At 36.9% G+C, this 26,749-nt stretch overlaps 1 protein-coding gene across 1 annotated transcript in view; it reads left to right on the forward strand.

The window, feature by feature from the left end:
• Positions 1-26,749, forward strand: part of LOC109069595 (protocadherin-15-like) — a 113,985-nt gene that overhangs the window by 18,152 nt on the left and 69,084 nt on the right. Inside the window, exons 2-3 of the mRNA XM_042769623.1 lie at positions 10,827-10,953; positions 18,415-18,565. Coding sequence (XP_042625557.1) covers positions 10,827-10,953; positions 18,415-18,565 — 278 coding nt within the window. The remainder of the gene's footprint in view (positions 1-10,826; positions 10,954-18,414; positions 18,566-26,749) is intronic.

Raw genomic sequence — 26,749 nt, forward strand, 5'->3', positions numbered from 1 at the left:
TAGGTGTGTTGTTTCACGTGCGATGGACCTTGGTATTATTACAGCAGACACTGTATATACATATATATAGCTTTTTTCTAGTGCTATCCTTCCCTGTTTCTGTTTATGTTGTGACCTGGAGTGCAAATGCATGGAAGGAAGTTCTTCACCAATGAAGTAGTTTTATAAAAGATGATCACACAGTAACAGTTATTTGTTGCTTCTAAGTTGCTCTCAGGTTGTGTTGATGCAATGAGCTACCCGGTTCTTAATAAAAACTAGGAATGCTGTGAGTATACCAAACTGTTATGTTATGAGTACCACCTTGTTGAGAGTCAACAATTCCAGTGTTATTTTGGTAAGCATATCTATTGACTGTCTTTCTTTGGCAGACAACGCAAATGTTCGTTGTAATTAAAACAGGTGGTGAACTAAGGACTCCAATCTTATGCTGGAGAAAAAAATATTTTTTATCTGACTCTCAAAATATATATCTGTCTTATACATTCCAGAGAAGAAAGAAAGTCATACAGGTTTGGAACGACAAGCATTATTTCTGGAATTATTTCTGGGTGAACTATCGCTTCAATACACAAACTACTGTAATGGTGACAATAAGCAAACATAAAAAAGAAGAAAAAAAAAAGATAATTCTACTATATCTCCAAATTTCAACCATAATGTAGCTCCATTGCCCAATGCTTGAAAGATGAAGGACTAATAATTAGCACTAATATTATCTTTGCAGGTGTTTGATTTGGTTTGAGGTCTCCTAGCAACCATATTGCAGAGGATAATGGTTGGTTTGCTGTCCTAGCATTTGTTTTACAGGTGTGCAATTATCAACAGCATATTGTTTATGTTTTTTTTATGTTTGTCTCTATAAATAGGTTTCATTAATATATAACATTTCTACATCTGTGCACATCTCTTTGGGTGCTACCTTGATTGTGACACACACTTTAATGCATTTCCACAAGTTGAAAATTCCAGCATACAGTAACACATCTATGTGCTTGATTGCAACACAGGTGCTTTAGAACATGTCTGCGTCGTTGACATGGGTTAATCACTGGAGTCATTAGTGTTTGTACTCCTGATGTTCTCTGATTACATCTCACGCTGGGTAATGAATTGCACTGCTGTCTTTGGGAGCGATCACTCTTTTTGGTTCACCTCAGCACTCTAGTCAGATAAAGATTAAAGGAGTCATATGATGCGATTTCAAGTTTTCCTTTCTCTATGGAGTGTTACAAGCTGTTCGTGAATAGATACGATCCCTAAAGTTGCAAAGACTAAAGTCTCTAACCCAAAGAGATATTCTTAATAAAATTTTAGACTTGTCTACACCCTCTTAAAACGCCTCATTCTAACACGCTACACATGTCTACATCACGATGATGGAAGATTTGCATAACTCCGCCCAAATGTTCACGCAAAGAAAGAAGCCGTAACTTTGATTCTCACTGTTGCCACCAGCACCTTGCGACTGTGGAGACGGCTGTTTTTCGAAAAACTTTGTTGGCCTTCCAAAAAGAGGACCACAACTAGGAAAATCAGGGTTAAGTTGTATTACCAACACGGTACAGAACAGTCTTTTTTCAACACCAATACTTAGATGTTGTGCAGCACATTTTAGGGAGGAATGGTGTTCCCTGGACTCCTGGGCCGGTGTAACCCTAAAATGCCCGGTGTTCTGACTCACGTCTGTAAGTACGTTTACAGATTAAGAATTACGACTGATGATTGCAAAAGTCGAGTTTGATTTTTAGCAGTGTAGAGTAGTGCTGGTTGTTTGTTTGTTTCTCCGGATCCACATAATGCAGACAGGTTTTTAATGTTTTATGCGGCCCGATGCGATGCACAGCAATGCGTAAAAGACAAGTGTCTTTTATACGTTAAATTATAATCCTTCGGATTTATGTCACCACCATATGCAACAAATGGCTTGGTTTGTAATGGGTTTTTTATTGTTTTTGTCTTGTCACGCTCGTGTTCTGGACCGGGACGAGCCTCATTCACAGTATGAACAAGGGCTTAACATTTCTGTCACACACTTGATGTGGCCATTCGGCCAATCGACAACACATTGGAAATAGCTGGCCAATTAGAGCACACCTCGCGTTTTCAGATCCATTGAGCTTTGTAAAACAAAATCACGATGCGTTTCTAGAAAGATGGTGCATAGAGGAGAAACAATAATGTACAGTAATGCTGGAAAGTAATGTTGTTTTTTTAACCTTAAACCCGCATAAACATTTCATTACACCACAATAATACAAAATAATGTTTATTTTTAAGCAACATCATTATTGACCCTTTTTAAACAAGAAGATGAGGGAGAGGTTTAAAGTAATAGTTAATGCAAAAATGAAAATTACGCTAAAATATGTAATGTACTCAACCCTTAGGCCATCCAAAGCATTTGATGTAGTTTTGTTGTCGTCCTTGTCAACATCAGATTTGTGACGAAAATGTAGCGATGTGTTCTATCACGTCTGCTCACCAATGGATCCTCTGCAGTGAACTGGGATGCCGTCAGAAAGAGAGGTCCAAACAGCTGATAATTACATCACAATAATCCCCCCCCTCAACAAGTAATCGTGACACATCATACTGGACTGTGAGCCTGAAAATATGTGTGCTTGGTAATTAAATCCCAGTTCGGCCGCGCAGGTATGTTGTTTGTTTCAACTTTTTGGTGTTGTGTTGTACACATTGCTTCCCGCATAAAAAATGAGGTCCTCTAATCCATAATATTTCTTTCATCCAGTGTTTAAAAGTATACACAGACTCAAGCACCGTTTACAAGCGAATACAGTCCAAAACAGTTCTAGAACAAATATGTATGTGGATTTTTGATATAAGAGGACAACAAAGGAAGGACCTTTTTCACTGGAGGACGCAACCACTCTATTTGATTATGGAACCTTATACTTTGGCCAGAAGCAATGGTTTGATTTTAAAAATGTCCTTGACGGACGTTTTTGATTCAAAACACACCAGGTTTTTTTTGGCTTCACTAGATGTTAATTGATGGACTGTGGGGAGTCATGTGGCTTACTTGGGAGTTTATGATGGTTTTACATCACTGTTTGGGCTCGTCATTCTGACGGCACCCATTCACTACAGTACGGATCCTACCTGATTGACAGCTATTGAGTAATGCTAAAATTTCTTCAAATTTGTTCCCATGAAGTTTGAAACAATTACTCCAGCTAACATTCTGGAGGCGTGAGTACATTTTCAGCAAATTGTTCATTTTTGGCCGAACTATATTTCGGAAATTCTGAAAAAAAAAGAAAGAAATTTCTGGTCATTTTTTATTTATTCGAGGGGGGGGGTGGGGGGGTCACTGATGTTTCAAAACTGTTTGCTGTTATATTTTCGTACCTGTGAAATTGTAAATTGGTTATTCGGAATGACATAAAGTGCGAGTAAATAATTACATGTAGTTGTTTTTTTTAGACAAATGTTGATTTAATGTTGGCAGGATGGACAGCAAAGCATTTTATTTTTTACTTTACCATGGGAGGTTTCACCGCTAACGTTCATTCTCAGTGTTTGGTGTCTATGACAGGTGATTCACTGGAAAGGAGGCCTGTCGGCGATCAGTTAGCTATCATGTGATCAATCATTCGGGTGGCTTTCTGAAAAGCATGCTGCGGTTGGAATTGAGTGGCCTTGTCAGTGGGATGTTTATTCATTTTTAAATTAGTTTAGAAACGCAAAACAAGTGTCCTAGCATGACATAGCATGCAATTATGTGTCTTTGACTGAGGGGTTAGACTTTGACAGAACATTTTATGAATACAAAGACTGTCGGGCACTTGACGTAATAGGTTTTAGCGCAATGATATCAGAACTTTTCATTGTTTCTTTTATTTGCCTGTGACAGTGGAAAAAAAGGCAAGGGTGTCTAATAGGGTGGGGGAGCGAGTGTGTGCGTTGCTGATATTATAAGATCCACTAGTAACGGCAATGGCCTTTCTTTACCCCTGATTGCTGTTGCTCGAACAACGTATGATGGCCAATCACTTTGAATCCATTACCCTTCACCACACGCATCAAAGGTGAGTCTTTACCATTGAGTAGAAGGACGACAGGCTCTCAGAGTTCAAATATTACAAAAAAAAAAACAAAAATTTCATTAGAATTGCCAGCATTGAAAAATAATAAAAAAAACACTCAACCATCAAACGTCCTGAACTTCCTGAACATCTACATCCTAGAGGAAAGAAATATTCGATTATATTCTATATATTTAGATCTTTTTGAACATCGCAGGTTGTTATTCCCAATTAGCAGTGAGATTATTTGTGAGAGCAAATTGAGTCTTTCTGCTTATTGCTTTTAGATGTGTATTGTGAAACAATAACCCAGTCTCTCCAGTATAAAATACAGCTCAAGTCCACAACAACCATATCTCAAATGTACTTTGTTTGCGTTATGCCAATGATCAGGCAAATCAAAGTCTCTGAGAATCTCACAATATGACCTCAATACATTTCTCACATATAATCAAATTTTATAGCTTTTTATTCTTATTGTATATCACAGCTTGTCCAATTAAGATTCCTATCTGTATTTTTCTTTTATGTTATTTCATAAAGGGTTGTTGTGGATGCTGGATCCTGTCCCATTGTATGTCAGGCTTGTTGGGTGTTTTGTAGTCTTACTGTGTGTGAGTAGTGTTCCAATCATTTTTTAAGTTTAATTTATCCTTACGATTCAGGGCGATAGAGAAGAGCCGCTTTATCCTGAGCCTGAGCAAGTGTCATCACTCTAGCTTATTTGTAATGTGTAAGAAATGTTTCTGCCCCTCCATCGATCATGCCCTACTGGATAATTTGACAGAGCAGTAACTCATGAGTATAAGCAAAATGTTTAAATTATGCAAAATGCGTTTAAATCCCAGTATAAAAATTTGCTCTTTCTGTGCAGGTTCACAATATGCTAATTAAATCACCTCACGTTTTGTCATTCTGACATCAGTATGGTGTTGTTTTATGAATAGCTAGGAGCAGATCAGAGGAAATTTCCTAGAGCTACGAGATCGGTGGGTTTGAGGGATAACACAGCTGGTGGGGTATGTAACAACGCTTTGCTGTCGGGTTGTTCTTTAGGAACTTGTCATGTCTGCTGGGATAATTTTGAGGGCAGCAGGACAGTTTTGGATCTTTCCCCTGAAATCCCGCAGCTTTGTACATTTGATAGTAAAATATGTGACGAGTGACAGATGCCTAGACCCTGTGAGTGAAGCTAAAAATACTCTTTGCCCAGGCCATCTGTGCCTTTCTTCTTGAAGAAACACAGGTCTGAAATTTTGAAGAGGGTTTTGGTCCGACGGTTTATTTTGGACAGTCAATAGATAACATATACAGACCTCGCAAATTAGGATGGTTGCAGTTACACGGGCCTGAAGTCAAAATTGCACCGCTCCACGTTTTAACTGTACCAGTCATCAGGTCTCGGTTTTGAGAGCTAGCAGGGTTTCCACAATGCCTGTCTCTCAAGATTGACAGACAAATGTATATTCACGGGAGAGTATTTTCAGTCCCTGAGGATTGTTTTAAATATGGTAGCTAAACATAGTGAAATGCCAGTCGGATCGAGAGCTAATATGTTATGTTGTTAAACCACTTTTGGCTTAACCCTAAGAAAATCCACTCTGTCGCCACGTACACATTGGGAATTTGAAATGTTGAACTGAGGCGCATGTCCTGCTAAAGAGTGCGTCCAACTGGGCTATTGTTTCGGAATGAAAATACGAGAGGAACTGCTTAACATCATACTTCACCTCTATACCGAGATACTTGTATGTGCATTCAATTAGACTTCGACTGACGAGTCTTGCAAATAGTATTTGAAGCATTACTTCCAACTGCTCTATGGAAGTATATACACAATGTTTCGAGGACAGGTAGTTTTTCGCATACAATGTTGTTAAAATGTCCTCATCTACGATTCGTGCATATCTGACAGAAACAGGATATATTTCAGCAAGAAAATATAGATTCTTTGCATATAAGGTGGCAGTTTCGGTTTCTTTTTTTTCTGTTTCTTTATTTTTTTTGTGTTTGCCAACCGAGCGCGTCAGACATGTTAAAATGTGGGTTTCATCTGTATGTGTGATTAGATGAATAGACACAGAAGTGTATAATATATAGAGAAGAGTGGAACAGCAATCTTCACTTATGCAATAGCTATAATTGCTATTTTGAATTGGTAGTTGACACCTTCATCCTTGAAAACTACACCATTTGTCCACCTAAGGCAACGCTTTGATGCGGTCAACCACTTTGTATTTATTGTCTTTTTTCCACAGATCTCTGGCACATAGGTTGGTTTATTTTTTGGCATTCAAGGTAAGCATAAAACACCCCAGTTAATCAAAGTTCCAATTTTAATCTTTGGCATAGTCAATGGGTAAGGGATTACGTTCAAATGGGCCTCTAACATCATTACTGAGACTCGCATTGAATGCAGAGTCTGTCCATCTGAAGTTCATTTAAACAGTCATCCGTCTGGATCCTCTTAATTTTGGGATTTCTGAGCTATCAAGTGATTATATCTGAACTTTTTTTAGTTTAGTTGCAATTTCCACACAGAAATGACTAGTAAATTTACACACAAGAATACACTTAACCCACATTGAATTAATACCTAAATTTTATGAAGTAGGCAACAACTTAAAATATATTTATTTTCAATATACAATTACATATAAAGGCAAAGGACTATTGGTTTTTTAATAACCTTGAAAAATTACATGATTTTTTGGTTAACATATTTTTATCAGTTTGTGCATTTTCCTAAAGGCAGCCCTAAATCATTTTAAAATCATTGTTGTTTTTATTTCATTAGGATTGGTTTGAGTGAATATTTCTCTACTATCTCCACCTACAGCGTGTCTTTTTTCTCAGGATTGTTTTTTCTGTGGGTTGTAATGTTTTTCTTTCCATAATACTTCCATACTGAAACAGTCACCACAAGCCTTTTTCACACTGCAGCTGTCTCTCCTTTTTCACAGATAACACGTTCTAAAGTCGTTGAAAAGTGAAGGGAAATAACTATATAGGAAATTTTTGGATAGCTAGACAGGTATTTCCAGCATTTCTTAAGGTCCGATTAGCAGCCGAGCCGGGGAAAGGGTGTCTTTTTGGTCACATGACTGGTTAATGAGGCTTAAAAAATGACTCTGGAGCTTGATAGACTGTGTGTAATTAATCTTTATCTGTCGTAGAAGGAGATAGAGTTAGGGAGACAGGACCAACTATGACCATATGTTGCAGAGGTCTACCTGAGTCAAATCATTCGTCATAGAGAAGAAAGGGCAGCGAGAGGCACTTCTCCGCTCCACTGTCTTCGCGAACTTACCGGCTTTCTTCGAGAGTGTGCTTTCACATATTCACAAGCGGTGTTGGAAATATGTGTTGATTGTGTTGCTCGAGGTAGCTGTGCTAGAGTTTATTTTTTTGTCTTACAAATCTTCTATTTCCTCTTCTGTTATCCTGCAACATGTGACGACACTGCAGGATTCATTTTGGAGAGCAGCAAAGCACGGGGTTTAGGCAGGATCATTGTCCGAACAAACAGTGCAAGTTGGGGTTTTGGTGTGTGTGAGTCTGTTTTTTCCTTGCCTTGATGCCGGGCAAATATTGCAGAATATGCCCTAAGCCCCTAATGGTAGACCAGACACACCAAACTTTGCAAATATAGGCTTTTGTAAACAAAATAATATAATATGACCTAGCTCATCCATAGAGGGGGGTCTCCTTTTTAGGCTTGACTTGATATACGTTGCCCTCTTCAGGCGAGGTTGCAGGCAAACAAACAGGTTATGGATTCAAGTCATTTTGACTAGATGATAATACTCTTAGCTACATTTTGGGGTGGCTACAGTGGGTGGGTGTGTGTGTGTTGTTTGTGGGTGGTATATATCATATAATAATATAGATAATATATATATCTATCTAAAAGTACATAGCATTTTTTCTGTGTATCATATTTGCTACATCAGGCTTTTATGTATGATACAGTGAGCATATGAAGGTCTGCACAAGTAGGAGACAAAAGCAACTCACTTTTATCCAGCGGCCCAAACATGACCAGAAGGCAGTCAAAATTAATTTTAACAATTACATCCTGTTATGTTATCATCAGGCTTGTAGCCATAAAACCTCACCTATCTATAATATCATATTGCATATCAAAAATATGCATATCAAATAGGTTTTATTGGTATAGTATGATTCAGTGTCATGTAGTGTAAGTTTAGCGACTTCATGAGCATGAAAGGTTACTTTCAATATTCTCTTATTTGAAAGAGATTACAGAAAATGCCAAATGCTTTCATTTGTTAATCAGATTCCCATAACTTTGATTGAGATTGATTGTTTAGACTGCCTTGAGCCAACCATGATTCCCTGCAACCACATACAGTACATAACCATACATCTTATGTTGATTCCATTTGCAGGACCCTTGATTATGCAGCTGTCACTGTCACGGCACCAATTTTTTTTGTTTCTGAACATGCACTGACATACTTATTATTTTTGGTATTGTCAATGAAAATCCTAAAGTTTCATGGTCAGCTACGAAATATTTACAAATATTTATTAAAATTCTCCTCAGTTCACAGCCGTCATTGACAGAAAGTTAATTTGTGGACCTTTCTTTACGATCCTCAAAAAACTCCACATAAAAGCGAAGCAACAGGAAAGACAGGTATTACCAAGTTCGTTAGCCCTTCTTGTTTGTGTGATTGTCGCCAGTTGCTTGATCACTCTGTGGAAATGTGAAAGTGTGACACTATAATTTTTCACCCATCAGGCTCCAGGAGACCTGCGTTGTTTTCTGTGGGGGGGGGGAATAGAGACTCTGACAGTGTTGTCGAGCTTGGGTCTGATGTTTTATTTTTAGATGACTGTGTTGATGCACATCACCATATGGGTTTAAGCCATTTTCAGTGGCCTTAACATATACGGCTTGCCGCTGCACATCATAGATATTGTGAATATGAAAACAGGTGACGGATCAAATGGAGCCCCTTGTCTGTTTTTAAGTTTTGCTCTACAATCAACCTCTGCTTGTAGGCCGCAACCATTTGAGACAGGTGGGGGGAGAGCCAGCCTCATGAGCTGAGCGAGCGGACACACACACACCCCCACTCACAAATGATGCTGTAATCCCATGTGTATATTTGTCCAAGTTAAGGTAATATCTGTCCTGGTCGGCATCAAAAGCCCTTACAAAGCAACGTCGAATTAATCTGTATTGTGCGTTGAGGGAAATGGCCTTATAGATGAGATTTGTTGTCCCAGTACTCATACCCATGGTCCAAATGGGTCACAGCTAGATAGCTTGATGTATTAACATGATAATTTTTATTTATGTCTTTCATCATACATTTTTAATGCAAAAACAATGAGGAAAAAAAGTTAAACTTTGCCTTAAATCCATTTATTTAAGCTGCTGTTGAGATGCCTTTATATCTAGTTTATTGTTTTTACAAAACCCTTGACTCAGCACGTTCAGTGGTTTAAAAATTTACAACTATTGTTGTCTTAGACCTTTCATCTTCACGAGCTTTTATTTTGACATTTTTAAAATCTCTTTTCTTTTTATTTTAAAATTTATGATTTTTTTTCTTTCACTATGATTATGTAAACAATGGTAAAATAATCATAAACCATGGTCAATAGTTTTATACTGGAAAAATGATTTTCTCCACAGGTTTTGATGGTCCCTCAATTGTGTGATGAGTTCCACTACAACAAATAATTCTGTCCATCATTTTTCTCTTAAAGTCTGTGTACTTTGAGACAACAGTCAGTTTGAAGAAGCATGTTAAAATTAAGCAAAAGGTTTTTTTTTTTGTTTGTTTTTTGTGATCTTTTTGTTGTTTTTTTCTTCTTATGAACTCAAAAAAACTTGCGAGTTATGAAAACTTTAGCCTGTTCAAGACAGAAAAAAAATAAATAAAAAAAAAAAAAGTTTCACCCGAAATTAGATATAATAAATAAAGTAAAAAAAACCCGTACACGAAATTAATTAAATGTATTAATTAATTTAAACGTGTAATTTAGATACATTGAAAACTTAAATAGCAGTCAAACACATTTTTATTTATTCAGTTTACGTCTACTTAATGTACATTAATACTCTATTTTATCTCGCTATTTTCTTATATGCCTTATAAGTCTATTGACTATTTTATTTTTAGAATAAGCCCCAGCAAGGTGTCTCCACATACTGTGACCATAAGTTGTTGACTGGTAATTTTGGCTATGGTCGCTTTTTATCTTTTCTCTACACTTTTTTTGTTGTGTCTATCAGTGGGTTCTGGACTTTATTGGATTAGTAGTGGTATTCACGCATCGTTACTTTAGGATAGTAGCTGAACACATTTGTGCCCAAGATACACACAAGGCCACGCGGACTTAACTGACGAACTTGTCTGATTGTTGTGTACGTGTGAAATCTGTGTCTGAAGTTTATTGTTTTAGAGCTGATGGTGTAGTCATCGGGGTTGAGCGTCGTGCAGAAGAGGCTGTGTGTGTGTGTTGCGCATCGAATCATCCACTGTTGTCAATGATAAATTCCTTAGAATGACGGTTTTGACGAATATGCCCTGATCCTTAATAACTAGAAATCATTAGTAAGGATGCAGCATTACACAAAATTTTTCTGTTGTTTTTATAAAACGGTCATTTGATGAGGTAGTTGTGTATCTTGTGTGTTAGGCGGTGGTTGTCAAGTGCCTACAACAGTTTACCAGTGGCATGTATCAGTTTTTTGGACTTTAAAAATAAGACCATCTCTCTGTGTGTCCTTGGCAGGTGGGTTGGCAGTAAGGCAGTAACTGAAGATGAGGACAGGCGCTGGTGTCGATCGGGACATTCTGAGGTTGGCGATTGGTCTGCTTTGTTACTCATCACCCAAATCTCTGCCTCAAACACACAGAGGGTGAGACTCAAAGTTCGGGTCCATCATTCATGCCCTGTCACGAACATGGAGATATTTTTATTTACTCAATTTTGCTAACATAAACCTTGCAACCTTTCTCTATAACCATACTTTCGATTTCATTACTCGCTGGAGTTGGTGAAATGGATTTAAGCCAAGCTTTATGCTCTGATGAAGTCAGAGAGATATGTAAGCTCTATCTCTGTGTGGGCGAGTCCCGCAATCGGTCCTGCGTCCTTCTCTGCACACCTTCATTACCGAAGCAGCCAGATACAGCTCTCCAAACTGAGCATCTGATGATGTATGAATAATACCGTCACATCAGCCAAAGACAAACTGACAACCGTAATAAAAATCTCAAAACGTTGCTGGAAATGCCGCAAGGCTGAGTGGAAGTAGAGGCAAATAAATTGTGGCTGTTGTCAGACTGCTCAGATTAGTGGTTGAGGATAAAAGATTGGTGGGTGTCTATAGTTGACATTTTCAGATATCCTTGTCTGTTCAAGCAGCGTTTATTGTTATGGATTTTTGTATGATTTGAAGAGCGCAGTGAGGATGTTATGTGCAGGACTGTGTGGTAAAAATGAGTATAATGTGTGGCGGTTGAAATTCTGCCATACTCTTTGTGCCACAGAATATCCATGATGCAATTTCTTAAAACAGTCTGAAAATCGCAGACGGGTTTTCCAGTGTAGACAGCTTCATAAATTATAATGGGAGCTGTTTAGATTTGGTGTGTTGTTTTGTGTGTCTGGTATAGACATAGTAGAACTGAATGTTGTTTGTGGTTGTCAAGCAATGTCGCCTCTTGTCTCATTAATATACAGGTGTGCAACTGTGCATAAATTGGCTATTTATTGACAAAAGAATATTTGTGATTTATCGTATTCAAAAATTCAAACTTGATCCAAAAACATACAATCCTACACAAAATTGAATGAAAAATCTAATTCAAGATGGCAAAATGGAACAAAAAGACATTCAATATGTTGAAAAATCTAAAAAACTGTTTTACTCTGTTCATGTTAGCTATGTATTTGTGTTTCTCAATGAAATAGTTCACCCAAAAATTGTACATTTGCTGAAAATTTACTCACCCTCAGCCCATCTAATATTTAGATGAGTTTGTTTCTTTGTTAGAACAGATTTGGAGAAATGTAGCATTATATCACTTGCTCACAAATGGATTCTCTGCAGTGAATGGGTGCCGTCAGAATGAGAGTCCAAACAGCTGATGAAATGATTGAAAGATTGGATTCCACCAAATCAGCTTATCTTTGTAAAATGGCACACTTCGTAAATCATCTTCTTAATCCTCAGTCATCATCATCTTATATATTATGTTAAGGGGCCTATGATGCGATATCATTTTCCTTTCGCTTTGGCGTTTTACAGACAGCCTTTTTCCCTTGGTGCATAAAGAGATATGCTAAGTTTCAAAGACTAATCTCAATCCAAAGAGATATTCGTTTATAAGAATTGTAAGAGTCAACCACGCCCCTAAAATGCTCGTTCCTAACACCCCCCACTGTGTCTACATCTCACAATGTGTGAAGATTTTCAATAATGCCACCCAAAGTTTCACGCAAAGAAAGCTAGTGTTGACTTTATATATCTAACTCTTGCTGCCAGCGCCATGTTTGTGAAGACGCTGTGTTTTCGTTGTGAAAGAACGAAGCTACTTTTGTTGGCCTGTCCAAAAGAGGACCACAAACTAGAAATCAGTGGGTTAAGTTGTATGTACAACACTGTTCCTGAAACAGTTCAACCCAAATATTCAGATATATGCATTGCATTTTGCGGAGGACAAGGAGTTCCGGTGGCCCTGTGAGAGTAGACTACAATGCTGGTGGGATGTTTCTATAAAGTGGGGCAGTTCCAACTTTGCAAAGAACAGTCTGGTCGCTTCTGGACTCACAGTCTGTAGTACATGTTTATATGTACAGGATTTGCCAATGATGATTCAAATGCGAGTTTTTGAGCAGTGTAGAGTAACATTAGAGCTCGTGTTGTTTGTTGTTAAATCTATGATCACAAATGCAGGACATGATGGTTTTATGTTTGCGTGGCGCGATACGCAGCGCAATGCGTTTAAAGACAGTATAAGTTCATAATAATCAGTATTTAGTAACCCACTGTGATGCAACAAATGGCTTTATTGGTTTTGGTCTCGTCGAGCCGGGACACACGGCATGACAGTATGGTAAGGGGCGTAACATTTCAGTCACATGCTTGGAAGCATTCGGTCAATCACAACCCACTGAAAAGCTGGCCAATCAGCGTTTACACCTTGCTTTCCATAACGATGAGCTTTGTAAAAATCAATGCGTTTCGTTTCAGAAAAGTGGGGCATAGAGGAGAAACAATAATGTACAGTGATGTGGAAAATAATGTGTTTTTTTACGCCTTAACCACATAAACACAATTTCATTACACCAAATACACAAAATAATGTTCTTTTTTAGCACTGTTCGATATGACCCCTTGAATGAACCGCTATTTAATGATAGAACTATAGTAATTAGACAAACAACTTGCGTAACCATTTATGAATGCATATTTGTTATTTTAACACTGAACTTAGCCCTGGTGTGATGCTTAAGATATTGTTGGTTATTCAAGTATCTGTAAAAAAATAATCGATAATTAGTAAGGTAGATAATAGAAATTATTATTAAAAGCTATTGCTACTACGAATTCTACTACTACTTCTAGTATGATTCTAACATAACAACTCCACTATAGATTGATGACTTGCGGGTTTAATTGAATATTAATCACGTGGTCTGCGTTCGCACAGACTGATTTACTGAAATCAAAACCATGGATGGTAATAGATGAGCGCCAACCAGTGAGATTGCCGTTTGCTCATTAGTTCGCCCATCTTCTGCTTGTTCTTAAAAGCTGAAATACATTCTAAATGAGATTTGTTATTTTGACAGGAAAATACAACAAAGAGAATATTGTTTATGTAGCGCGTCGATTCAGCGTTGGAATGCCTTCACTCTCGCTCTCTCTCTTTGCATGTATGAGAAACACAGTGCCATCAGCAAAGCGAGTTGTGCGCCTTCACACTAGAGTGTACGGTGTCCAAATACAAGTGCGCTGCATATCTATTGAGCTGAACTGCAAAGTACAGATCGCTAGATCGAAGACGGCGAAACTCTGAACTGCTCAGTCAGAGTGTTGTCAGCGAGTGAAAATATCTCTGCTCTAACCCTACACTGGTGAGTTAAAATCTCAATATTTTCTCTCGCCAATGAGTCTAATGATCACGACCGGATTACTGTCCTTCTCCCAGGAGTAGAATTAGTCGCATGTGCAAGTGATTTACTCGTAGAGGGTAGAGGGATTTGGTATTAGTATTATTTGACTTTGAGGCTAATCGCACAATTGCTCCGTGTAAAATCTAAATCCTCGTATTCATAGCCGCTGTCGGACAATCTCTAGCGAAAAAAGTTATCTCGTCTGAATCAGCTGAGAAATGTTGCCCACAGATCATAGCACCATTGTACAAGCATACAAATCAGTGTTTCTAACACAAATATGGACGTGTATTATTGGATGTGCAGACAGGACAAGAGCGGGGAGAAGCATTACTATAGAGGTACGTTAATATACTCATCGATTTTGACCTGAGAGAGATGCGTTTAATATAGTTTGGTCGTTCCTGAAGAGATAGTTTTCAAGGTACAATAAGGATTTCTGAGAAAAACACCTGTTAAAGAATTATCAAGTCACGTCGGATGATACCCAAACCAACGATTGCTTACCACACCCTGACTGATGGATTGTTTTCTTACAAACCCATACGACTTTTATCATTCATAGGACATTAAGTGATGGACTGAAGTCTTCCGTTAGAGTTACATTTGGGATGGGTACATTTTTCAAGCCGTATTGTTCTTTTCTTTGGGATGAGGCGGTATTTCCTCATCAGTATATACCCCTTGCAAGTGATATGTAAGGGATTATCGACCAGCAACGTCATGCACCCATTTTCACGCTCCTTCAAAAGCTGCAGAGTTTCACCGAAAAAGGCAGTTTTCTGGGAAAGTAACAATGTGGGACGTCTGTGCGCAAAAATTCCTGCCAATGGCTTTTGATTATTTTTTTTTTTTTCCTTTTTTAAGGCATCAAAGAACGATAGCAAAAAGCATCTGTCATCTCTCTTCTTATTTTTTTTACAAGCTGGTGCAACATACTAATGGTGGTCAATTGACATGTTGCAGACACGAATGAGCCTAACCAAGGTACAGATGACAGCAAGACAAAGCTTGTGGGAAGCATTAAAAGCTAAAACAATAAAGGTAAATATATGATGATAAAGGAAACCATGAGGCATTCAAGATTTCCTTATAAGTCTGACAGTTTTTAAACTTTTTTTCTTAGCTGCTTTGTGCTCTAAGAACATAGCATTAGTGTGGCAAAAATTCTGTTACGCCACATTCACCTTCATTAATTCAATCATTTATTTAATTTGACAGTTGTTTTTGTTTGTAGTCTATAATGTACAGTACACTCAGATAATTTTTCAAAAGGGACCTTTGATAGTTGAACTACTGGATATAATGAGTAGCTTTTATTTTTCAAGCTACGCTTCAAAGTAGAAACACTCTTAGAAGGTAGGTGACTTTCATAGAGATTGATAGTGCACTAAGAGATTAGAACGGATCCACTTTCTTTGGCTCCTGTCCATGTCAGCTGTCTTTCAGCTGTTGTGAGCCTATATTTCTTTCTTTTCTTTCTGTTTGTTTGTACTTTGAATTGTCTTAGAGTATGTATGTGACATTTAAAAGTAGATAGAGAAATCTGGATCTCCATCTCAAAAGACGAGCTGGATATCAACTCCACCTATTTCATCCTGTCACTGTAATTAAAACTCCGCTGGATATCTGCTGCTAGGTGAGACATTAAAGTCAGCCTGCAGGTGCACATTGAGAGTAGAGTCAGTCTTCTCTGTCTAATTGAGAGGTAGGATGAAACGATTCTCAAGTCTCATTGCCATCAGAATAAAACGGCGGGCTGTTTATTTTAAAATATACAGGCAATGTAATTACACGGAGCTGCTCCTGGAAAGGATCTATTCAATGCAGCGAGCTTCCCTCTGTATAGGCCTACTAAACACTGTATCTACACCTGATGTGTAAGGTAGACAGTAATTAAGTGTAACTACACCTATAACTACTGTAACTACAAACTTAAACTGTATTTTAGTTTGTAACAGTAATTTATTTGAGATAATATATACACACACACACACACACACACACACACACACACACAACACACACACACAACACACACCACACACAGTATGTATGCATAATTTAATGCATCCAAGAGGACTATAAATAAAGTAAACAAAAAAAAAAAAAAAAACTTGCACCGTTTAAAAAACAAACACAAACAAAAAAAAAACAAGCATGATGGAGGCAGACAGAACGGTTTTGAAAATTTTGAGTTTATTTGTGGCAGATTTTTGCTATTCATTTCAAGCTCAACAGAAAAGAAATTCATGGTTTTTCTTAGTCTGTTTTGATATCTTCAGTAGCTATAGCTTTCTAATGTTGTGTGCCACTACAAACCAATTGCCAATTGAATTCAGGCAAGTCAGTTCTATGCTCTGCCAACATATACCCTAAATTCTTTCTACAGTCCTCAAATACACATAATAACTCACCAGAAAATACAAGTCATACATAGTGTGTCCATAGAAAAAATGGGGGACAATCCTATTATGTGTGGTTGTGCTGTAAAATAAGCAGAGTAACGGTTTTCTCATGGTGTTGGAGGTGAAATTAGTTTGGTCACATTCAGTCGCTCACTAACAAAACCCTGCATGTCCTCTTATCACCACGGTGACCAGAGAGCGCTTTTCGAGGTCTCCCAACCATCATCTGTGCAGAGAGTGTATCAAATCAGTTTTCTCTCCTTCTCTGTATATTGTTGTGCCCATCGTCCTCTTCTCTTTTATACTTGGTGTTATATTGGTGTGGTTTTATTATTATAGTCGCCTCTTATTGTTTATCACCTACGTCTCCACTTTTGTCATTCTGCTGTACCTGTCTGTCTTTGATGCTGTGTCTCAATGCACGCTGGGAGCTAGTGTGGCATCATGCTTTGTGATCTCTGGCTCTTTTCATTTTACTTTGTCTGTTGATCTATTGTATTTTTATTTCTCAGTAACATCCTCTCTCTCCCTTCAGAAATGTTGTCTGTGTTTGATTTTGTCTCCTCGCTGGAGAGTATGGTGTTATGGCACAAACTCTTATTTCCCGTTACAGTGTGGAGTAATTTTATATCACAACCTATGGCTATTTTTAGTGGAAATTCAACCCACCAGTTTTATTTTATGAATATCTGTATTTCTGAAGTCTTATCATTAAGATATACTCTTTTATAGTATCATTAAGATACTCTTATAGTTTTAATATTTATATACATCTTTATTTTTATATATATATATTTTTTTTACACTGAAGGAATTTTAGTAATTTTCTTTTGCGTTTTTTGTCCTAATTTCGTGTATGGCTCTTATTCATTTTTCTTTTCAGTTTTAGTGATTTTAGAACTTTTTAATATAAACCTAGTTGCCCTTATGACACCATGTCTAGCTAAATAATAGCTAAATAAGTATACATTTCAGATTTTTAATTTTTCCTTTTAATTTTTTTGTTTCAGTTTTAGCTTTTCGTTAAACAATAATAACCCTGTAACAAAGGTATATCTATTAATAACCATAACGTAAGCCTATTTTGGATTTTCCTGTGAATTACCTAATTTGCTCCGGTAAGAAAAATACTTCAAAACCAACCATCTGGCTTTTTTTTTTTTTTTTTCCGACTTGAAGGATGCAACAAAATATAATGTTATTGCATAGCACATAACATCAGTTGAATTGTATAGGGTTCGTTTGCCCCCCAAATTAAAATTATGTCATAATTTACTTACCCTCAAGATCTTCCAGACCTGTAGGAGTTTTTATTTATGTTGAGTGCAAAAGAGGTTTTTTTTGAAAAAATGTTTGTCCCCAAAGGAATTGACAGTAGCCATAGCCAATGACTTCCCACACTATGCAACAACAAGCTATGAAAGTCAGGTGGCTCCCAGCAAACTGTTTGTTACCAACATTCTTCAGAATATCGTCTTTTGTGTTCGGCAGAAGAACACCAATCATACAGGGTTGGAACATCTTGAGGGTGCGTTAAATTTTGTGAGGTGCTACACACTATTCCGTTATAGTTATCTATTGATCATTTGTTTTAACTTTTCTTTTCTCAGGGTCTAGATACGATTTCCTTAAAGGTCACTTAAAGGAATAGTTTTGGGAAGGAAGCATGACATTGCAATGACATTTTTTTCCCTATCGTTTTGAGAGCTAGCCCTCTGTTCGATGTCACAATGATAATGGCCGGGCTATCCTCTTGATTGATTAAGGGAAGTGTGACCGACCTGTAGGAGGAGTTGTTGCCGTCCTTGCACATCTTGGGTGATGTTTTGCTCAACACTGGTGTTAGAGGAGCTGCAGGTTGTGTTGCCTTTTATGCCAAGGATTTTGTGAAAGCAAAAGCACTTGATAACTGTTTCAGTGAAACTGTTTCTGACGTCGGTGTGAAAAACGGCGTCAGCTATAAAGAATTTTCGAGATGGGCTCTCAGCCAAATTATGTAGAAAAGGTGTATTCGGAGGACACTGGGATTCCCTGGAAAAACTGACCCAAGGGCCAAAGGAAGTTGGACCCTTTCCATGGGCTATACGTTATGTGTTGTAACCTATTGTACTATGGGTGCTTTTGGCCCATGTACGAAAACCCACCTTAAAATAAATAAAGAGGAGTGATACAAATGGCTCTGTTATTCACACTCCTCTCAGCCAATCAGATTTGAGGCAAAGAAAGCAACGTATATGGTATTATACAAAGTTTCCACAAGAAAGTTTTAATCTGACAATGCCAAGCAAAAAGAGAGAAAGGCAGAAATCGTGTCATTAAAATCAATAGCGGAGACATAAACCTGCTTTAGAAATGTCAATGTTTGCTACAGACAGGGACAAGCTTCTTTCGTTTCACTGTTATTTTGTTTGAGAGAAAAGGCTCTGTTGCTCTTACTTGAACATCTGTTGTTCGGTTTTCTCTACCATTTCTTCTGTAGCGCAGCCAAATTGGATATTTAGTGCACAAGAAAAAAAAAAAGAAAAAAAAAAATACAGAGTGGAGAGGAAAGAGGCTTTTATGATTCAATAGGGCTCACTTTATCATTTGCTGCTTTCTCTCTGTGCTGTCGTCTCCCGTCTCTCTCCACTCGATGGTTTGTCTTTGTGGATTGACATTTTAGAGCATATTCTCCAGTATGTGTGGTTGTCAGTCTGCTGTGTGTGTGTGTGTGTGTGTGTGTGTGTGTGTGTGTGTGTGTGTGGTGTGTGGTTGTGTCATTTGTTTGCCCGAATGTCCCCGAAGTGTCACAAATTTATAATGAGCATGAGGTTCATCACTCGTCATGATGGCTCATCCTGACATCTGATCTAGGTGTTGTTTGTTATCAAGTCATTGTGTTGGCAAAACATGTTTGATCCTTTTTCTGTGTGGTGTGCCTTTAAAAACCTCCCAATTACAAAGCCATGTGAATTTGAATGGACCATTTTGCACGAACGAGTTCTTTATCAAGTACTTTTAAAAATAAATGTTAGGTAAGAACATGCCTCCCCATTTTCTTTTATTTTTTTTTTTTCTTGGCCTTTTAGTTTGATTTGTTTTGCTTTGTTTTGGTTTGTTTTTTTTTTTATTGGAGCAAGGCTGAAAACAATTGGAGATGGCTGGTGTTTTAATACGGAGGTGAAAGAGTCCTTTTTCGTGATTACTATTAAAATAAAAATGTAATACCAGAAGGTAACACTTTTGTTTTGTTTTGTAACCGTGGCACGAGTTTGAAGTGAGGGCTGTGCGGCTGAACAGTTGAGAAGGAAGTTTCAAAATTTTATTTATAATTTATGTAGTTGAGTGTGGTGCTCCAGTGGCAAGTTTCACCTGTACTCTAATAAAACACAAAAGAAGTATAAATACAATGAAGGGCATTGAAATGCAAGGCTAGGCATCAGGCACTCAGTGGCAGCAAAAATAATTAATTTTTTTTAAGCTCTTTGTTTACATTTGTAATAAAATGATTAACCGTCTGTGATTTTGAAAGAGTCTAATCAAGACTTCACGTCGTCCTTATAAACTGTTTGTTCTCTGAGTTCAAAAAAGCACAGTTAATTAGTTAGTCTTTGTGAAAAAGTGCAGACAGATACAGAAAATTCTGTCCTCCTTCTGCAGTGGATGTTATGTCTGTGTGTTTGACGTTTGTGATTTTGATAGTTTAATGAACATTAGGTTGCTTCAGGACAGACACTGCTTGATTAGAGTGCTGGATTTTCTGCTCAAAGGATGCTCCCAGAAATATTCAAATCAGCCTTTGAATGAAACTTTTATTAGAGTTCACCTTTAAATAATTTCTGATGGCCTCAATCAACCTTTAAATCCACATGACTTTGACAGATTTTGTGACTTATTTTTTATTTAAGGTGAACTATTCCTTTAAAAGAGAAGTTCACCTAAAAATAAAAATTCTGTCATAATTTACTCCCCCTCGTGTTGTTCCAAACCTGTATGACTTACTTGCCTCTGTTGAACACAAAAGAAGATACTTTGAGGAATGTTTATTATATAGGTATATTTATATATATATTTGTTTCATACTGTTGAAGTCCGTGGATACTGTTTGTTTACCAACATATCTTCAAAATATCTTCCTTTGTGCTCAGCAGCTGAAAGAAATTCATACAGGTTTGGAACAACTTGAAGGTGAGTAAATGATGACAGAATTTTAAATTTTGGGTGAACTATCCCTTTAAGACTGTGGCAGAAACATTCACTCATTTTGCCTTAGTCACAAACATACTGTGTAAGTTAAAAGACAGTATTCTAAGGCCAACTGCCATAAGTACAGTACTACCTTAATTCTCAGACATGCTTGTGGTCTTCTCCAAACATAAAGTGAACTCTTCATATTTTTTGTGAGCTTCTCTGATAGCACTATAGATGTTGCTCAGACTCTGCCTCTGGGTTGGTCATGTCCAAAAAGTCTCCTTCATCTAGCAGAAGAGCTGTTGGCTTAGTATTTAATCACCACATGAGAGCTCTAGATATTGACACAGAGCATCAGAAAAGATGCCACAGATGACCGAACCAGATGGAGATGTTTTTCTGAAGACAACAGCGGAGGAGAACCTCAGCCACCAAACAACAACAACACGCTGACAGAAATCATAGCTTCTGGACAGTATAGGAATTTGGTTGATTGGCTGTGGACAAAAAATTACGTTCTATTTAAGTATCAAACATAAATATATATAGGAGGTTAAGTATAATTTGGACATCTAGTTCTTGACATTTTTTGAGATTTACTCTATATATTTAACATACAAAAATATAAAATGCTGATTAAAGAACCCTCTGAGTCTGTAGTTTAATGAATCGGATATTAACCCTCTGGAGTCGATTAACGCGTATACGCGTTTTGGGGTATTTTCTCCTGATTTCTCCGTGTGTGTGACTGGAAGTTTGCTGCCAACTTTATTTCAGTGTAGTGACGTATTTCCAGCTGAAATGGAAAAATTAACTGAAGGCATGGTTTTATTTTTGCGCTCCTCTTCTCTGTCTCTCACTCATAGCAACCTAATGGTGGGAGGGGCGTGTTTTAAGGATATTCTGCCCAAGCGGTCTGTCACGAAATAGAAACACAAGATCCAATTGCGAGTGAAAGTAGGATTTATTAGACAACTCCAACTAACAACAAGTAGAGGTGCAGGTAACCCAGCAGTGCAGAGTCTCAGCTCAGGCAGAGAATAAATTCAACAAGCAGTCCAACTCTCCAGGGAAACAGAGAACAGCAACCAGGCGGAATCAAACTCGGGAACTAGAATTTCTGAAAGAGAACCAGACAGGACATGAGCAACAACGATCTGACAACACTCAACAGAAACGCCAGCCAGATATAATCAGTGCAGACGGTGCATTTTAAGGCAGACCGCCACTGGACTAATAATCTTGATGACAGTAAACGGGCCAATGAATTTAGGAGCAAGTTTCTTACAAACGGTACAGAGAGGGTGGCGTTACCCCTTGTGAGGCCGTGCGGACCTTCGATTCGATCTCCCATGTGACTACAGAAACAAAAATCTTCTGTGGCACAATGGGCTCGAGAGAAGACGGGCGCTCCGAATGGTCAAAAAAAAATATGGGATAACGGGTTAAATGCCCAGAGCACAAATTCTGAGTATGGGTCACCATACTTGGCTGTATGTCACGTCACGTTTTACTTTTTTAAGTATTACAGTTGTGTTTTTAAAGCTAAAAGGTTAAACTTATTCTATGTTTGACTCAAATTGAAAGAATAAAAGAGGTTTAATTTCTTTTTTTTTTTAAGGTTTAAAGGGATTTTTTTTTAAATGTAGCCTAATTAGCGATTTGAATAATTAAGTTACTTATTGAGTAACTAAGTTACTTTTCAGACAATACAATATTGATGATGTAATTAGTAATAGTAATTAATTACTTTTTTGAAAGTAACTTACCCAACACTGCTTATCATACACTATAAATATGACACAAAAACTCATGCAGGGGCATTTTTTGTATCATCAATTTTAAGGGCATATAATTGCATTTTATAGGCTACATCACATAGTGAGTTATCGCATCATGTTTGTCAACAGTCAACTGTATGAAATATAAAATGACGTAAAGGTCTGGGACGGGATGGGGCGGGGCAGTGCAGTGAGTTAACTGTGTTGATATTTTAATCATGTTATTTTTCCTAACTAATTAATTAAATTAACGCGCTAAAATGACAGCCATAATTTTAATACAACTATAATATATTTCTAATTTCATTATAATACATTAGAATTTGAAATATATTTAAAATGAAAATAGTTTTCTATTTAATGTTCGTTTGCATTAGACACTAATCAGAGCTGTTAAAGCTGTGAAATCATGTGTGACTTAGTCCCTGTGTGTTAAGTAGTAAGTCATGGGGACACAAATGACTCCATTCATAACACTGTCATGCCTTTTAATAGACTTTTCACTTTGCAGCGGATTGCCGTAAACGAGTTTGAATTATCTGACTGTGATCCCAGAGCAGTGAGAGTGTGTTTGATGTTTCTGGCTTCATGATTGATCATGATCTTTCTAGCTATGTTAACTCCAGACCCTCACCTATAGCTTTAGCTTTAGCTTTTCAGGATTTGCTCTGGCCTCTCAGATAAGTGGATCAAGCCCTAAGCTGCTTTGCTGTGTGTGTGTGTGTGTGTGTGTGTGTGTGTGTGTGTGTGTGTGCGATGTACAAACTCAGCAGTTTGTCCAAATTCTGCACCAGAATCATGAAATCGGTTAATAGAATGAAATGCGCACAAAAGTGGGATTAAATGCTGCAAGGTTGTCTTTGTGTGTACAGTATGTAGAGGTAAAGTGTTCTGTGAGTTTCATCGTCTAGGACAGGGGCCGGCAACCTTTTCGGCATGACGTGCCATTTTTAATTTTTCTGGTTGTTCCACCCCCACCCCCCCTTTAATGCATTCTGTACGTACACATTTTTAAATGATAGGATAAAAAACAATATGCCTATTTGATTTCCATACAAATAGATTCTGAGGATTTTTTCATAAATTGATTTTTAAAACTTTTCAAAAGTTTCTTGAATAACAGATATACACTGTGACCATTCTGAACGCCATGTATGTGTGTGTGTGACAAGGCCAATGTGTTAAAACATTTGTTAGTTATTAGTTTTGATTTAGTTCTGTTTAATCAACGTTCTATATTAATGCACTGCTTTAATTGACACACACTTCTCGCACAGAGATCTGAGATCACCTTACATACACTACCAGTCAAAAGTTTTTGAACAGTAAGATTTTTAATGTATTCTAATTTCTTTTCTGCTCACCAAGCCTGCATTTATTTGATCCAAAATACAGCAAAAAAAACATAACATTTTGAAATATTTTTACTATATAAAATATAACTGTTTTCTATTTGAAAATATTTTAAAATGGAATTTATTCCTGTGATTTCAAAGCTATATTTTTAGCATCATTACTCCAGTCACATGATCCTTCAGAAATCATTCTAATATTCTGTTTTGCTGCTCAAAAATTATTTATTAATATGTTGAAAACAGCCGAGCATATTTTTTTTTTCAGGTTTCTTTGATGAATAGAGAGTCCAGAAAAAAGTATTTGTCTGAAATAGAAATCTTTTGTAACATTCTAAATGACGTATCATCACTTTTGATCAATTTAAAGCATCCTTGCTAAATAAAATACATTTTAATTTCTATAATTTCTTTAAAAAAAAATAATAAATAATAAAATAAATATAATAAAAATAAATAAATAAAAGAAAGAAAGAAATCATGACACCAAGCTTTTGAATGGAATAGTGTATAATGTTCCAAAAGCTTTTTATTTCAGATAAATGCTGATCTTTCGATCTTTCTATTCATCAAAGAATCCTGTTTTAAATATTGATAATCAGCAAATTGCCATATTAGAATGATTTCTGAAGATCATGCGACACTGAAGACTGGAGTAATGATGCTGAAAATTCTGCTTTTTTGTTCACAGGAATAAATTACATTTTAAAATATATTTAAATAGAAAGCAGTTATTTTAAATAGTAAAAATATTTCAGAATGTTACTGTTTTTGCTGTACTTTGGATCAAATAAATGCAGGCTTGGTGAGCAGAAGAGAATTCTTTAAAAATAATAAAATAAATAATAACATTAAAAGTCTTACTGTTCAAAAACTTTTAACTGGTAGTGTAGGCTGATTATTCTTGTAGACTGAAACAAATGTGCTTTAGCCAGTATAAAGAGTAGTAAAAGCGCTCTGAGTTGCTGCAGGAAAAAAAAAGAGCAACAACAAAAGCATGTTGCTGGAGACAGGCTTTTTATTGAAAATGCAAACTGTGCACTGTGAGAGCGGTAGAACCATAGCCTGTATAAAAACAGGGAAGAACCAGCGATTTCTCCAGTAACAGCTGTAATCAAATCAGCTCCGCTCATGAACGCAATGAAGTCAAACGTCAAAAATAAATCAATGTATGGGAAACACCTGTAATGTATTGAAATATCAGGAACGTGTTTAAAAATCATATCTCCGTTATTGGAAAAAAATATATTGCGATACATATTGATATTGAATTATTGTAGATATTGAATTATTATTAAAATATTACACAGTAGGATTTATTTGGTTAAAAAGTTATGGTATAAACAACTGGGTGTTCATACAGATTTCCCAATTTGATTAAAATCTGATTAAATTCAATAAAATGAAAACAGTCACAGAGTTAAAATATCCGTCGGATTTAGGAATTAAGAATCAAAATTGGTTTTCCAAATGCTGCTTGATTTCTTTTTTTTTCTTTTCTTTTTTTCATGGTCTTGGTAGCCATTAATTCATAAACCATGTTTCTTTTTATTGCGAGTGACCTTTATTTAATCTAATCTTGGTCATATTTACTTTTACCTTGCATAGTTTTGGTCATGGTCATACAACTAGTCCATGCAGCCGTCTGCCAAATTTGGTTAAGTTGCATTTTATTATTTGCATTTGACATTGTTTTTTTTTGTTATTGTTTTGTTTTCCTGATCCTGTTAGGACAGACCTTTTTCTTTTGGTCATGACAGACACATTGAATCCCTCAGTCTAAGCTGTCATCATTGCTGTTTGTGTATGTAAAAGTAAGACCGATCAAGTCTTGCTCACTGTCTGTCTCTGTCCTGTCCTCTTCTCTCCTTTAATTAAAAGTCTCTCCTGGCTTTGGACATCACAAAAGTCATCTTTAATAAACCTTTGCTTTGTCCTGAGACTCGAAAAGGCAGGGCAGCAGAGAATATTCTTCTTTAAGAGGGTAACTAAAAGCATTTGGGATGTAGAAAGCTACTAGAGTAAAAAGAGCTTACAGAAGATTAGCTGCTGTTTGATGCTGGGTGGAAATGCGTCTGTGCCCTAGTTGCTCTGTTGAGTTTGTGTCTATCAAAGGAGCCACAGAGCCTTTTTTCACCTCAGCAGATGGAGACACGTGTTCTAATTGCAGCAGAAGTGGGCTAGATCTTTCAGAGTGAACTCTGTAAGGAAAGGGAGTGAATAGGTCCTGCATGCAGCATTGTATGCGATGAGGTCACATTAAAGTGATCTGATGTGATTTAGAGTTATTTAGAGTTATTTATTTAAAGTTAATTCTGTAACCCACAGACATTTACAGTAAAAATAAAGGTTCTTGATTGGCATCTGGTTCTGTGACAAACCTTCACATCCATGCACACTTCCATTGCACAAAAGGTTCTTTATAGTATAAAAAGCTTTTTTTAGGATTTTAAAATGTTCTTCGCACTAAGAAAAAATTGCTCTTTTAAGAGCTGTTCATTAAAAGGTACTTCAAGGAACCAAAAATGGTTCTTCTATAGCATCACTGTGAAAACGCCCCTTTGGAAACTATTTTTAAGTGTACATGGCAACCTGATGACAATCTTTTTAGATTCCTATAAGGGTTTTATATTAACAAGGTTATATTTATTATTACATGTATTTTAAAAGTTCACTTATAATGTTAATGAATGTTTACAGCACCAAAAAAACTAGATTCATTATTTTTTATGACCATTTTTAGCCTTTCTGTGACCTTTGGAATTGAACAGACCATTGTTTTCTGCTGTGCCTTTAAGACTTGTGTGTAAATTGCCTAG

The sequence above is a fragment of the Cyprinus carpio genome, chromosome A13, assembly GCF_018340385.1.
Source record: "Cyprinus carpio isolate SPL01 chromosome A13, ASM1834038v1, whole genome shotgun sequence".
Classification (NCBI taxonomy): Eukaryota; Metazoa; Chordata; class Actinopteri; order Cypriniformes; family Cyprinidae; genus Cyprinus; species Cyprinus carpio.